This window comes from Cydia strobilella, chromosome 11 (assembly GCF_947568885.1).
Source record: "Cydia strobilella chromosome 11, ilCydStro3.1, whole genome shotgun sequence".
NCBI classification, from domain to species: Eukaryota; Metazoa; Arthropoda; class Insecta; order Lepidoptera; family Tortricidae; genus Cydia; species Cydia strobilella.
This window is the reverse complement of record NC_086051.1, coordinates 3711534-3726018: the sequence shown is the minus strand read 5'-3', so window position 1 is coordinate 3726018 and position 14485 is coordinate 3711534. Positions and strand designations below refer to the sequence as shown.

General features: G+C 39.0%; 1 protein-coding gene across 2 annotated transcripts in view; it reads right to left on the bottom strand.

Annotated features, from left to right (window-relative positions):
• The window catches only part of LOC134745356 (adenylate cyclase type 2-like), a 171194-nt gene that overhangs the window by 35515 nt on the left and 121194 nt on the right, over positions 1-14485 (bottom strand). For both annotated transcript variants that reach the window (XM_063679381.1, XM_063679382.1), the window contains exon 5: positions 14164-14376. In XM_063679381.1, the coding sequence (XP_063535451.1) occupies positions 14164-14376 (213 nt within the window). The remainder of the gene's footprint in view (positions 1-14163; positions 14377-14485) is intronic.

Here is a 14485-nt window from a genome sequence, read left to right as displayed (position 1 = left end):
ACTAGGCCTACTAGGGTACCGGGCTGTGAATGTGAGTCTAGGGTCGTTGTCGGGTTGGTACGCACTTGTCCGCCGTGTCAGTCCACTAAATGTGTGCCTACACGAGGGGAGAGAATCGGACTGGGTTGAGGTTATTGGGCTTCGTGGTGGTATCCACCCCGTTCGTGGCTTCGTTTGGCACTGTTATAGTATCCACCACAAACGGCCACTGCGAGCGTGGTCTTTTCAACGGGCAGAGACACGCGGGTCTGACTTAAGAAAGTCTTAACTAACGGGTATCGGCCAATCGGCGTCAAGCCCACTCAGTTTTAACACTGAGCGACCACTACGAGCGTGGATTTCCAGAGGGGCTGAGACACACGGGTCAACTGGGGACTTAAGAAAGTCTGAGCTAACACACCCGGGGCTGTCCTTGTGATAATTTGCGATAAATTACCACGAGGGGGAGCAGAGAGCGAGCGAGACAGAGCAAGTCTGAGAGATCACCAAGCTATGACAACAATCAAGCAAGAGCGCACTGTGAGCACGACCTCACTCGACCGCTGCCGTAGCCGGAATACTTAGCAACGCGCCCGCGCCGGGAGTGAGTAAACAACTCACGCACACAGCCATCTGAACGCCGACACGGCACACACACTCACGCGCCGCGCCCCTATAAAACCCGACCGACGCAGCGCCCGGCATTCAGTCCACCGCGGCCACCCGTGACGGACAGAGCTCTCCCCTGTACTACCGCGGCACCCGCGACAGTACATACGTAGGCAACCTACCACGGCCATCCGTGTGGACGCCTCGCCCTAACGCATTCGTTTAACTGTTAATTTATTACAAATAAATATTTTCATTCTACTACGTTGTCGTCTCATTACAAGTTTATTTATTTACCAGTCTCGGGCATCAACACGGAGGGACGGAGGTCGTAGGGTTAATACAACACGTTCACTGCAAATGCGAGCTACGCGCTACGAGCGTAACCGATAACACGGGAAAAACCGTATGTAGCGGAAAGCGCCTAAGAACAGAGAGCCTGTCTAGCGGGTCGCTGGCAGTGAGTTTGTTAAATGTACTTAAAAAAAGTTTAGTGTCATAACACCTACCTACTCTTTCAAGAGTCTAGAAATATATCTATATATATCTCTTGTATTACTCTGTATTACTACTTGCCTTGTATTACTAGTTTTTATTGCTAAAAATAGAGGGAGTACAAGTTTTGTATGTAAAGTTCGTGTGACGCTTAAGTCAAATCATGACCTTATTTACTGCAAAGTATGTACAGAGCGTAGCGCTACGTCGTAGCTGATTGCATAGTTTTGCATGTAGTAAAAATACTTTGTAGAAGCGAAGCAACTATGTGTCGCGATTAGCGACAGTGACGTTTCTTCAAACAAAAACGTCACCTTTGACACTGACACATCTAATCCATATCGTATCTAGACCTAATATTTGACGTATCTTAAAGTTCGAATCGGGCCGATAGTTGCTTCGCATTCAGGTAATATGTATACACTAGAGGCGGCCTTTAAAATAAAATGTTTCCGCACCTCAATGAAGTGCATGCACTTCATTGCTACTGGCTAGCTGCGCTTATTCTTTAGCTTAGTGACAGACGTCAAACGCAAAAAATGGCGGACACCTCGCGGACACAATTTGTTCTCGACAGTTTGTCTATACATATATGTCAGTTTTGCTTCGTTGCTGAACACAAACTACACAGACACCGCATTATGAGGCGTTTACAAAGTTTACAAAGACCAGAAGTTTTGTCCTTTGAAATGGCCGCCGCCGCTTGCGCTGTTCTAATTCTTGGAAAATAGGTACTTTGGCGTTGGGGCTGCGGCTTGCGGAAAACTGTTATTATTTCGTTTCCGAGAACGAAATTCAACCGTTCGCTCCCTAACCATTTCAAACACCGGTAACCGAAACCAAAAACGTTATTCGAAGAACGGTTTATTTCATATAAACCTTTCAGAAAAACCGGTTTAATTCCGTTCTTTGAGAACGGAATCAGCGAACAAACGTTTGTTCCCTCAACGGTTTAGAATACCGGTTAATGAAACCAAGAACACTATTATAACTGTTTGGGGTCAATGTACGAAAACGGTTTGAAAAAAGTACCGGTTTCCGATCAATGCACCACACATAAGGTACAATTTTACTTGTAAAATTATACGATTTGAGCAGCATAACTGAATTTTATCCTAAACCATTTGAAACTATAACATCCCAGGTGCACTCCTAAAGCTTAAGTTTTGCAAATACGTTTAATTTATACGAGTAATTGTGGGAGCAAGTGAAATAAGCGATCGCGCACCCATACTAATCTTGTACGGTAGCTCTTATGTGTGGTGACCTCGATTGTCTTACGCTGCGTCTTAAGGGGGCCATTGATTATCAGTTCGCCGGACAATATCAGTGTGTTAGAACAAAAATTTGACAGTTCCGAAAAACTGACAGGCAGATATCGTCCGACGGACTGGTAATCAGTGGGCCCCTTTACGTAAGCGAACAACTCGCGAACGCGAAGCGAAGCGGCGCTGCGCGACGGGCCCACGGCGTTCGCGTTCGCAACGAGATCGCCCACGTAGGATACTTCTATGGGTAACAAAGGATTTATTTACCCCGCACCGCTTCGCGTTCGCGTGATGTTGTTCGCCTAAGTAGTACGCTGCGTCAGGGATCGGATACCGGTATATTTTGTATGGGAACGGTATTTTTTCGTTCTTTGCTAATTTTCATCTCTAATTGGGCAATCTAATAAACGAAGTCGTTACCTATAAACGCAACTGAGTTCTACATTTCGAGTTGATGCTTCGTTTAGTAGTTGAGGTGGTCTATGGCGCTGAATGTATATACTGTCAAACTAATATACCAATCATCATCAAATAAAGCATTTAATTCAATAAAATACGGAAAACAGACATACCTAACTTGGGTAGCTCCACTACGACGCCGACAATGGGCTATGCTCATCTGCCAATCCAGGGATGTGCCAATCGTTAACGCTCCGTAGCGTATCGTAGTCATCTCTCTCTATCACTCTTCCCCACTAGTGCGACAGTGATAGAAGCATCTCGTTCGCTACACGTTGGCTACGCACACAGACCGCGCTATAGTGATATGACCATATCCAACACCGATCGTAGGGCTGCACTCGCGAAAGCCTCATCATTGGTTATCGATACCATTAGCTATTGACAAAAAATACCTGACGAGATCCCTTGAAGCATTAGCTAGTAATTTATTTAAAATGTCCTCGATCGACCGCACAAACTATCAACGTCAACCGTGTCAGTGATGGATGGTAGTGGGAAGAACCAACGCGAATAACTATTTAAAAGCTTCGTTTCATGTTTTAAAATTATGTAGATAATACCTACCTAAATGTCAAAGTCAAGTAAGTATTAACTGTTTTAAATATCAAACAAATATAATTATAAAGGGGCCCACTGACTGTCAGTCCGCCGGACGATATCGGCCTGTCAGTTAGAACAAAAATTTGACTGTTCCGAACAACTGACAGGCCGATATCGTCCGGCGGACTGATAGTCAGTGGGCCCCTTAACACGTAAGAATATTGTTGGCTTATATCCTTGCGCAATGTATAATGTTTTACGCCAAATAAATAATTTCTTTTTTTTTGTAAATTGTTAATTGTACTCCAAAGGTGTACTACCTCCACTCCACTCTGCTCCATTTTGGGTTTAGACCTTTTTCTATGAAAAAGGGTTTTTTTAGATTTCAGGATTCAAACGCAACCCAGAGTTAAATCATTCAGTGTTCACGTAGGTAAAGAAATATTTTGTATAGGTTTATTCATGTTTGTTTTCATATAAATTTTTTCCAACTAATTATATATATGTCGGAGAATGACTGAATTGTGCCATCTATTGCCTTTCATAGGCGTTATCGCGCAATCTTTGACAAATAGAGCAAACTAGGGTGTTACAGTACACTTGAGTGGCGTTCGACGCAGTTGTTCCGCCAAGTCGTCATAGAGTGCGCTGCCTAAACAATAGAATCCAGAACAATTGAAGTGAGGCTGTCAATCAATCTGCTGATGAGCACGAACGGGAGGAGATGACGACGTTGGCGGTTCCTGGGTCTAATCCACTGGTTTGCTTTGGATAAGAAATGTAACGTGCTGTGATTTGTAAACAGTCTTGTGTAGTAAAGACTGTGAGTTGAATATCGTATTTCATTGAAAGCCCTCGTCATCCACGATTGAAGGTTCTGATGCGCTGCCGATAGTAAGATACGCCCACGATTCCGACATCAGAAGTGGGATATACATGGAATTCGCTACGGAATTCCTCATGGAAGCTTCGATTTGCCAAATGAAGGTGGACTGAAGGTCCCAAAAAAAACTACCGTTATTGAAAATCCCTGACATTCCTTGAGTCAAGAGTTTTTAAACCTAAGAAAATGATGAAATCTCATGCTGTTGCTGGTGGAAAACAAAGAAATAATGTGAAGGAAAATATTTGAAGTGAAATGACAGTTGACATACTTATCTGATATTTTGCATTACTTTTATGTTATGTTGTGTGAATTTTCGTGGAAATGTTGTTGTTAATGTTGTAAATCTAAAACACGTTTACAGTCCTTTACACCAAGGAGAATGAAGATAGTTGCTGCGAGACCGGAGAGGAGCTGCGGTTTCTCAAACGTGGGTGCCTTAGTTTGTTTACAGAAGCTGAGATGAGCAGCATATTTACTGGTCGTCAGACTGTTACTGAAAGTTGGAAATCGCGTAAGTTGCTTCCATCCTTTTATGATTTGTTTCGGTTGAGTGTACCACACAAAGCCAGCGCGATGGGTTCTATTTAGGAAAATATGTGACTCGATGGAAATAGATACGAGATACTCTAGCCCTTGTGGTCAGATTGTATGTAAAGAAATTTGTTGTGTTGACTTTAAATAAAATGTTTAACTGATTTCTGGGCAATAGATGGCACAATTCAGTCATTCTCCGACACGGCCAACTCTGACATTGTACGCGTCCCTGCGTACATTATCCTCCTTCGTGATTTTCACTGGTATAGACTGGAGCGAAGATCAGATTCCTTCTTCTTCCAAAAGAGTTTGTAGCACGCAGTTCATCTGCACCACCACGGCATCCTGACATTGTATGCTTCACTGCATACATCTGCGGACAGAATACAACAATCTGAGGTATCTAAGCTCATTGCTCGGCTTACCTGGCCAAAGTAAGTTCTTCCATAACTTTTGAATACTGACAAGCAAACAATTAAGGCCATGAATTTAACTCTTATAATAACACTAACAAGATCATGGCTGTGAATGAACCAGTTCAGCATCAGTAGTATCACCATATTCAATCAGGCCATATTTCAACGGAAATGGGGTATGGGGTAGACACATCTCGAACAATTCATTATGAGACTTTAAATGCAACCATCCAAACAGCGTGAAAATAATATTACCATAAAGATACAAACTAGCTTCTAAATGAACCTAACACAGAGATACAGTCAAGTCAAAATATTCTTTATTCAAATTTGCCTAGCAACAAGCACTTTTAAATTGTCAAGCCTTACAAATATTACCTTAATCTAAATATCAGAGCAATTTATTGATTTCTCTTATTTGAAACACATCTTGTATTGAGGTCTCCATAATAAATGGTTTTCCATATTTTATTGCTTTTATGAACATTACCTGCGTACCTAATCATTACTTAAACGTTAAGTATCCCCTAAAAATTTAGTGTTCCCACTCATAGATTTTCTTATTTGATTTCATTGATACCTTGATCCAGCTTTGTTTGCCATTATAATCATTACCTCAAAATTTTGGCTACCTACGATCACAGAAAACCGATTAAATTGGTTTATCCGTTTGAAAGATAACCGCATGCACAATGGCCTCTCACCCGAAATGCGTGTAGGTACGTGTATCATCTCCGTTATCTCATGGTTAAAATGTTTGGTAAGTTCGTTAACATATATCTGCCGCCTATAAAAACCGTTGAGCCAGGTCAATTGATTTCAAACCAGATTTATAACATAACCTGAATATTTTGATTAAATTCTGTCATCATTATTTGTGTATTCCTAAACACAATCAATCATTAATTCCTGCCAAAATAGCATGTAACTAATCGACACGTAGCTTTTATTCAAGTTTTAGAATAGGACTACAGTTTACTTATACGAATTTCGAATACGAAAATCATACCAAATCGTAAATACGTACCAAAATTGCATTCCGTTTACTTTACTATTCAAACAAACTTCTCCTTTTTATTCCTTTTGTACGAACTTGTAATATTACACACAATGTATATTGTTAAGAATTAAATAATAAATATTATATTATCGCGTAATTCCAGTAGGTAGTGCTTTCTACGTAAACCACATTGTATTTTTGTTCATCGAGGAAAACCGATTTTATAATTTTTATTAAGAAAAAAAAAACAAGAAATTAATGTGATATTTACACACTGACATGACTTTACCTGACGGACACGATCATGACACAATACTTCAAAAACCAAAGAGCTCTCTGAAAGGTCCAAAAAGGTTGAACATGCATGAAATCATTAAAGTAAAGGAGTTCACAACCTGTTTTACAATGTATGCGATGTATGCCAATACGAGAACCTAGTGTAACACGTACTAGTGACAGAATTTCTATTTTAAATCAGACCGCTATACTGAAAAGTTTGCTTATTTCTTTATCTCCAAACAATAAAACAAAATTAATATTAAATGCGTTCGTCTCTAATCATTAAACATCGACAGCTGATTTCGTAAAGATCATAAGGAATATCGTAATCTGTAAAGAGTAGTGCTACGAACAACTTTTGTACTAGTTCCATAACTTCCGTAATAATAGTAGTCAAGAATTATCGCTATTGACAAGATAGAGATTTTATTCCTCACACTAACCATAAAGCATATGCATGACAGAAATAATAATACCAAGACAGAACGAGATAGCCTTCTTGACTTATCAATAGGTGTAATAGAGAAAGCGTTACTCTCCTTTTTTTGCAATAGTCTCATTTTTGCTGCTTTCTACCGAAGAATACTAAGTAACACGTCAAAACTGTATGCATCCTGTCGTAGCCTACACATTTAAGGAAGACAATAATTTATAACATGTTTTTTTTAAACAGTCGCATTATGTGTGTTTTATTAACTTTTAGATGCACTCGTGTGACATATCTAAAACACATCTTTGAGATCCGAGCGAAAAACTAAAAAAAAAAGAAAATGTGCCAATTTGCGCATTATACATTTTACCAGTAAATTTTTCATTTGTCAGTTTTTATTTGGCAACTAATTTCTTTTCGCATGCGTCAACCAATGCCTACATAAAGTCAACACCAACTTCCAAATAACAGTACCAACATCTTGGCTTTACAACAGACAACACATTTGGTTCCATCACACAGCTAACCTCATCGCCCGGTCCGAAACCTCCTTGAATTGCAGTTACGAATAGGACGGTGCTCTCTCTAGCACCCAGCCCTCAAACGCCCTCTGGACAACTCAGGTTCCGGTTACGACCGCCAACTCATGTGATGAGCCTCTCCAATAACTCAACAACCTATTCTTTCACTGCTGCTGTTTTGTGTAATATTACAAGTTCGTACAAAAGGAATAAAAAGGAGAAGTTTGTTTGAATAGTAAAGTAAACGGAATGCAATTTTGGTACGTATTTACGATTTGGTATGATTTTCGTATTCGAAATTCGTATAAGTAAACTGTAGTCCTATTCTAAAACTTGAATAAAAGCTACGTGTCGATTAGTTACATGCTATTTTGGCAGGAATTAATGATTGATTGTGTTTAGGAATACACAAATAATGATGACAGAATTTAATCAAAATATTCAGGTTATGTTATAAATCTGGTTTGAAATCAATTGACCTGGCTCAACGGTTTTTATAGGCGGCAGATATATGTTAACGAACTTACCAAACATTTTAACCATGAGATAACGGAGATGATACACGTACCTACACGCATTTCGGGTGAGAGGCCATTGTGCATGCGGTTATCTTTCAAACGGATAAACCAATTTAATCGGTTTTCTGTGATCGTAGGTAGCCAAAATTTTGAGGTAATGATTATAATGGCAAACAAAGCTGGATCAAGGTATCAATGAAATCAAATAAGAAAATCTATGAGTGGGAACACTAAATTTTTAGGGGATACTTAACGTTTAAGTAATGATTAGGTACGCAGGTAATGTTCATAAAAGCAATAAAATATGGAAAACCATTTATTATGGAGACCTCAATACAAGATGTGTTTCAAATAAGAGAAATCAATAAATTGCTCTGATATTTAGATTAAGGTAATATTTGTAAGGCTTGACAATTTAAAAGTGCTTGTTGCTAGGCAAATTTGAATAAAGAATATTTTGACTTGACTGTATCTCTGTGTTAGGTTCATTTAGAAGCTAGTTTGTATCTTTATGGTAATATTATTTTCACGCTGTTTGGATGGTTGCATTTAAAGTCTCATAATGAATTGTTCGAGATGTGTCTACCCCATACCCCATTTCCGTTGAAATATGGCCTGATTGAATATGGTGATACTACTGATGCTGAACTGGTTCATTCACAGCCATGATCTTGTTAGTGTTATTATAAGAGTTAAATTCATGGCCTTAATTGTTTGCTTGTCAGTATTCAAAAGTTATGGAAGAACTTACTTTGGCCAGGTAAGCCGAGCAATGAGCTTAGATACCTCAGATTGTTGTATTCTGTCCGCAGATGTATGCAGTGAAGCATACAATGTCAGGATGCCGTGGTGGTGCAGATGAACTGCGTGCTACAAACTCTTTTGGAAGAAGAAGGAATCTGATCTTCGCTCCAGTCTATACCAGTGAAAATCACGAAGGAGGATAATGTACGCAGGGACGCGTACAATGTCAGAGTTGGCCGTGTCGGAGAATGACTGAATTGTGCCATCTATTGCCTTTCATAGGCGTTATCGCGCAATCTTTGACAAATAGAGCAAACTAGGGTGTTACAGTACACTTGAGTGGCGTTCGACGCAGTTGTTCCGCCAAGTCGTCATAGAGTGCGCTGCCGCTGCGGCGCTGCCTAAACAATAGAATCCAGAACAATTGAAGTGAGGCTGTCAATCTATCTGCTGATGAGCACGAACGGGAGGAGATGACGACGTTGGCGGTTCCTGGGTCTAATCCACTGGTTTGCTTTGGATAAGAAATGTAACGTGCTGTGATTTGTAAACAGTCTTGTTTAGTAAAGACTGTGAGTTGAATATCGTATTTCATTGAAAGCCCTCGTCATCCACGATTGAAGGTTCTGATGCGCTGCCGATAGTAAGATACGCCCACGATTCCGACATATATAATAATACCAATACGTAATCTTAAAGAAAATAAAACATTAGTTTGCAACAAATTGCCTTATGAACAAAATAATTAAGTAAGTATAAAGTTTGTTAAAGGGCAAATACTAAAGGTTTTTGTTTAAAAGTGAAAAGTCATTCAGTGTCAAAAACACGAAGTTTTTGATTGATCACACACCGTATTAGACACTTGATCTAGACTTGGTCTCCGAAACTTGAAAGCACAGCTTTAAAGCAACAAACAGTGTATACATGTACCTAAGATAGCAATTTTAAGAGTAACACAAACCCGCCAATAAAAAGCCGCTGCCATACAATCTGAGTTACGCTCTTTCAGTAAGCCATTTTATAACGACAAGCTGAAGTAACATGAAACTTGCCATGAACATTTAAGTTACATATGTATTATCTATGTCTGGTATTAGATTTTGTTGATAAAAAAAATATACAAATAAAATAGAGCGTACAAAATATATATGTAAAAGGTTTACACGCTCTATTTTCTTTGTATTACAATTCCTAGCAACGAAAATTATTACCAGACAAAAAAATAATATTGAAAGTAAGCGGCCTGGGCCTGGACGTGGGTATTTTACGGTTAACACGCTTTCCGCTAAGATAGCGTTTTAGGCCTGGGACTTCTTAAGCGAGTTTTACTATAACTGAAACAATACGCAATCCTCGCAAATTCGAGGTAATTAAATAAACGCACTAAATAGTCTAAGTACTTTAAGTGAAACAATATCAAACCTTTCAACCCCGAACGCTTTCTTTCAACCGTTGTTTGTTTCGTTCGTTAAAATTTTAATGCTTAACTCGCCAGTTGTTTCAAGTTTGCAATTTGATATTTTATCAACTGCTTTAAACCAGAGACATTTAAATAATGAAGACTTGTTAATCTTCACGCAAAATTCCGTCTCCCATAATAATCATAATGGTTGTAACTGACAGAGCGGAGTTACACACACACACAATGGATAAAATTAATTATAATGTAATTAAGCCGTTATTAGATAATTTTGAAACTTACACAGAAAATGAAGCACATCTAGATTTACTAAAGTCGAACCAAGGATTATATTATTATAGAACCATTCATTAAGCCAGGGTTAACCGGTTAAACCTGGAGTTACCATGGTTACCAGTAGAATTTGACACTGGGTTAAGGGTTTAACCGTTTAATCCCGAGTTAGTGGAATGATGCAAGTGGCGCTAAGAGTTTATGGTGTAGCGTAAGCGAAGATTTAACGCCAATAAAGCGCCTACGCCTCACAAAATAGGCAACTTGCAAATTTCACATCAACATTCCACAATGATGTTATGAAAACAAATCTTATACCTTTAAACGAGCAATTCTTTTATGTAATATATTATGTATATATATTTCGGGGATCTCGGAAACGGCTCTAACGATTTCGATGAAATTTGCTATATGGGGGTTTTTGGGGGCGAAAAATCGATCTAGCTAATTATTATCACTGGGAAAACGCGCATTTTTGGGTTTTTATATGTTTTCCGAGCAAAGCTCGGTCTCCCAGATATTACACCTAAATATGATCTAAGTATAGTCTTATTATTGTGTAGTCTTTGGTTGGACGTAATACCTATTATGTTTCGACTTTCGAGTCTTAGATTCAATTTGGCAGTGTTCAACGGAGCTTGGATAACAGAATTACGGGTTTATTATACAGTGCATGGAAAGAGAAAAGTAACAAAGTATTTTATTAAAAATAACAGTATCATTTTGTATATCAGAGCTATTTTGCTGAGAAAAAGAGGGTTGTTTAGCATATAATATTTAATAATTTAAACTTTCACGAGTTTTACTCATTGTTATTCACAACAACACAAATAAGTTTCAAAACTTATTTTACGCGATTAAGTCCCGTCGTCGGGAAATATTAAATTTTTAATAATATTTACATAAACACATATACTCGTATGTATTTCTTTAATACCACGTCGGTGGCAAACAAGCATACGGCCCGCCTGATGGTAAGCAGTCACCGTAGCCTATGGACGCCTGCAACATCAGAGATAGGTATTACATGCGCGTTGCCGACCCTTTAAAAACCGTATGTTAATAACCGAGTTTAATATTTACATGAACTAACTACACGCCCGTAAATATCAGTTTACTGTGTAATTTTGAATATCACTGTCTATAATTAATAATATTTTTTCAGAACTTCGGAAAAGGACTAGGGTGCCTAGCCAAGGTGACAGTCGTTTGAGCTACGATAACGAAACCAGTGCCGGATAAAGTCAGGCAGTCAGTGGGGCCTGTAGCAAATTCTATTATGGGGCCCGTGTATTGTTTTAATTTTGTCGGACGAAATGAACGAGGAGAACCTTAAGTTTTTTACGGCCACAATGCGTAGGTGCGCGGGGCCCCCAAACGCGCGGGGTCCGTGGCATTTGCTTGCTACTTTTGCCACGTGGCTAATCCGCCAGAAACTAAACGAAGCGCTTTGTGTCTCTTTACTACTCTTACATATTAGTGCGACACAGTTTACGTTTCGTTCGCTACGAAGCGTAAACGATATTGGCATGTTGGCTACGCACTCTGTACGGCTACCATAAGTGCTGACTTTTACCCTAGCGACTGCGCCAATATATTAGTGCGAGCGAGATGCACTGCGATCAAGTTTACACAGTCGCTATCGTAAACGTCTTAAACGTCAAATGTTAACTCATGGTAGCCGTACTGAACTCATTGCACGTTAAAGTTCCAACGGGAAATGTCGCCGGCCGCGTGAGACATCACTTGAAAGTTGGCGCTAGTTCTGAAACCGCTCCTTGTTATGAATAGCTGCGGCTAGGTCAAAATACCAGATTAATAAAACAAATGATTCGGTAATGGCGCACTTGTAGCCGTGGTTACAGGACAGGACTCAAGAAGTTTTAATTTTTTTTCTAATTGAGACCTGTAAAGTTTTATGAATAAGAGGTTTTGATTTACCTTTTATGAATATGAAAGCGCGTTTATGAACAACGCCATAATAAGGATTCTCTTCCTATATCATACCTACTTATTTAGTTATTACACATTTATGATTATACAAACGTATAAAAGAGCCACGAGTATTTTGTCTTTGTTAATTAACACAGAGCAAGACAATTTTAAATTGTATTTCAGTAACAAACGCAATCATTACAATATATCCCCATATTCAAAAATCAGCTAAAACTATACTTTCTATCTCTGCCTTAAGTTGCCATTTTATATATTGTATATATGCTTGTATAAATATATATTATATATATATATATTGTATTGTATATTTATTTGTCTGTTAGGTTTCGTTTTAATACTTATATGTATAAGTAGTAATTGTAGTATGTGTGTTTGTGTTTAATAGTCTCCATATTTAGCTCTTTGCACTACCTGTTGACTTTTGTATGAGTTCTACATTTCCTGCTACCCAAAGGTTGTCTGTAAGAGATCGCTTTTTAGCGATAAGACCGCCTGTTGTTACCTGGTTCTATTTTTTCTTTAAATATTTCTTTGTAGTTTTACATGTATGTAAAATGTATAATTTTGGTGCAATAAAGAATATTTACTTACTTACTTACTTACTTATATTCTGAAGAATTCTATCACCGCACCATCAGCAGAGTGTTCATCCTCACACCCTAGCACCTAAATGGTCGCGTACCGTGCGGTTTAAGAGGAATTTCCTCCCGCGTACGCTTCGGCTGTGGAATGAGCTCCCTGCCGAGGTTTTCCCGAGGGGCTACAGTATGGGGTTCTTCAAAAAAGGAGTGTACAGGTTTTTAAAGGGTCGGCAACGCGCGTGTAATATCTCTGGTGTTGCAGGCGTCCATAGGCTACGGTAACTGCTTACCATCAGGCCGTATGCTTGATTACCACCGACGTGGTATAAAAAAATACATAATTCTCAACAGTCTGACTAAACTCGGCACATACGCACATAATTCTCACCTAACGTATACATTCGCAATATTAAAATTAGCGTTCCCTCAGCAGACGTTCTTACTATAAGATTATGTTCAGGCGTTCGTACTTTTCTCAATCATTAAGTACTAAAAGCAACTTTAATGTAAAGACCCAAAGTTCATTTTCGCGATTGTTGGAAAGCTTTATAATAAAACGCTTAATACTGGTCTTTATTGGTGTTTCCCGACATATTCAAGTTTGAATTGCTTGTATTTCAAGTGTTAAACTAACATTGAATTCGTGATTGAATTTCCAATTCACATTGACTTGCGGACATTTTGAAATTCAAACTTGGAAACTACAACTATTGTGCATTTGGAACTGAGGTTGAATTGATAATATTACATCTAGTAGGTAGGTAGTGTAGGTGCTAATCTAATTACATCCTAATTAATGTTGTGCTATAATATAACTTTATTATAAGTTATAATTGTTCATATCATAATCTTAACGCATTCCCGGTTGCATCCTAAAGGTCCCCAGAGTCCACTTTTTGGCAACCTACTTCCAATTTGGTGCAGAGCTCTGCTGGTCAGGGTATCCCATAAATCATGTATGTCATCGCTATTTTAAATTTAGAACTAATTTCTCCGTGTTTGTTTGTCCTCAGTACCTAAAGGGTTCCATTCATTTATAATTCATTTCTTTACGTGACTTGAACCATAACCTGTCTTCTGTACCTTCTTAAGAACAGACCGAAGTCTTTGTCTAACCCTTTGAAAGCCATGCCTATTGTCGAATGTGCTATTGAGCTGTAGCCGCGTGCGTCGGTTGACGTATTTGACGGCCTAAGGGCCTTACAACATGTCGTTAAAGTTTTGTATAATCAGAAACTTTTTTTACACCAACCTGAGCAATCTGATCGAACCGTCCAAACAGTTCATTAAGCGTCTTCACCAAGTCCGACGCGCTCAATCTCTCACTCAGCGGCGTGAAGTTGACGATGTCCGCGTACAGGATGCTGACGTTGTTGTGTCTCTGGACGTGCATCTCGTGGAAGCGCGTCTGTTTGGATGCGTCGGCGCAGGCGTCCGCCATCTTGAGCATTATTGAGCGTTTCACCTGAAACAAGAGAATGACATTACTATAGATACTTAAGATACTCAATCTTCATGTAAAGCGCAACCAAAAATAGATCATAGGCTGATCAATTCTCTGAACACTGCTCAGG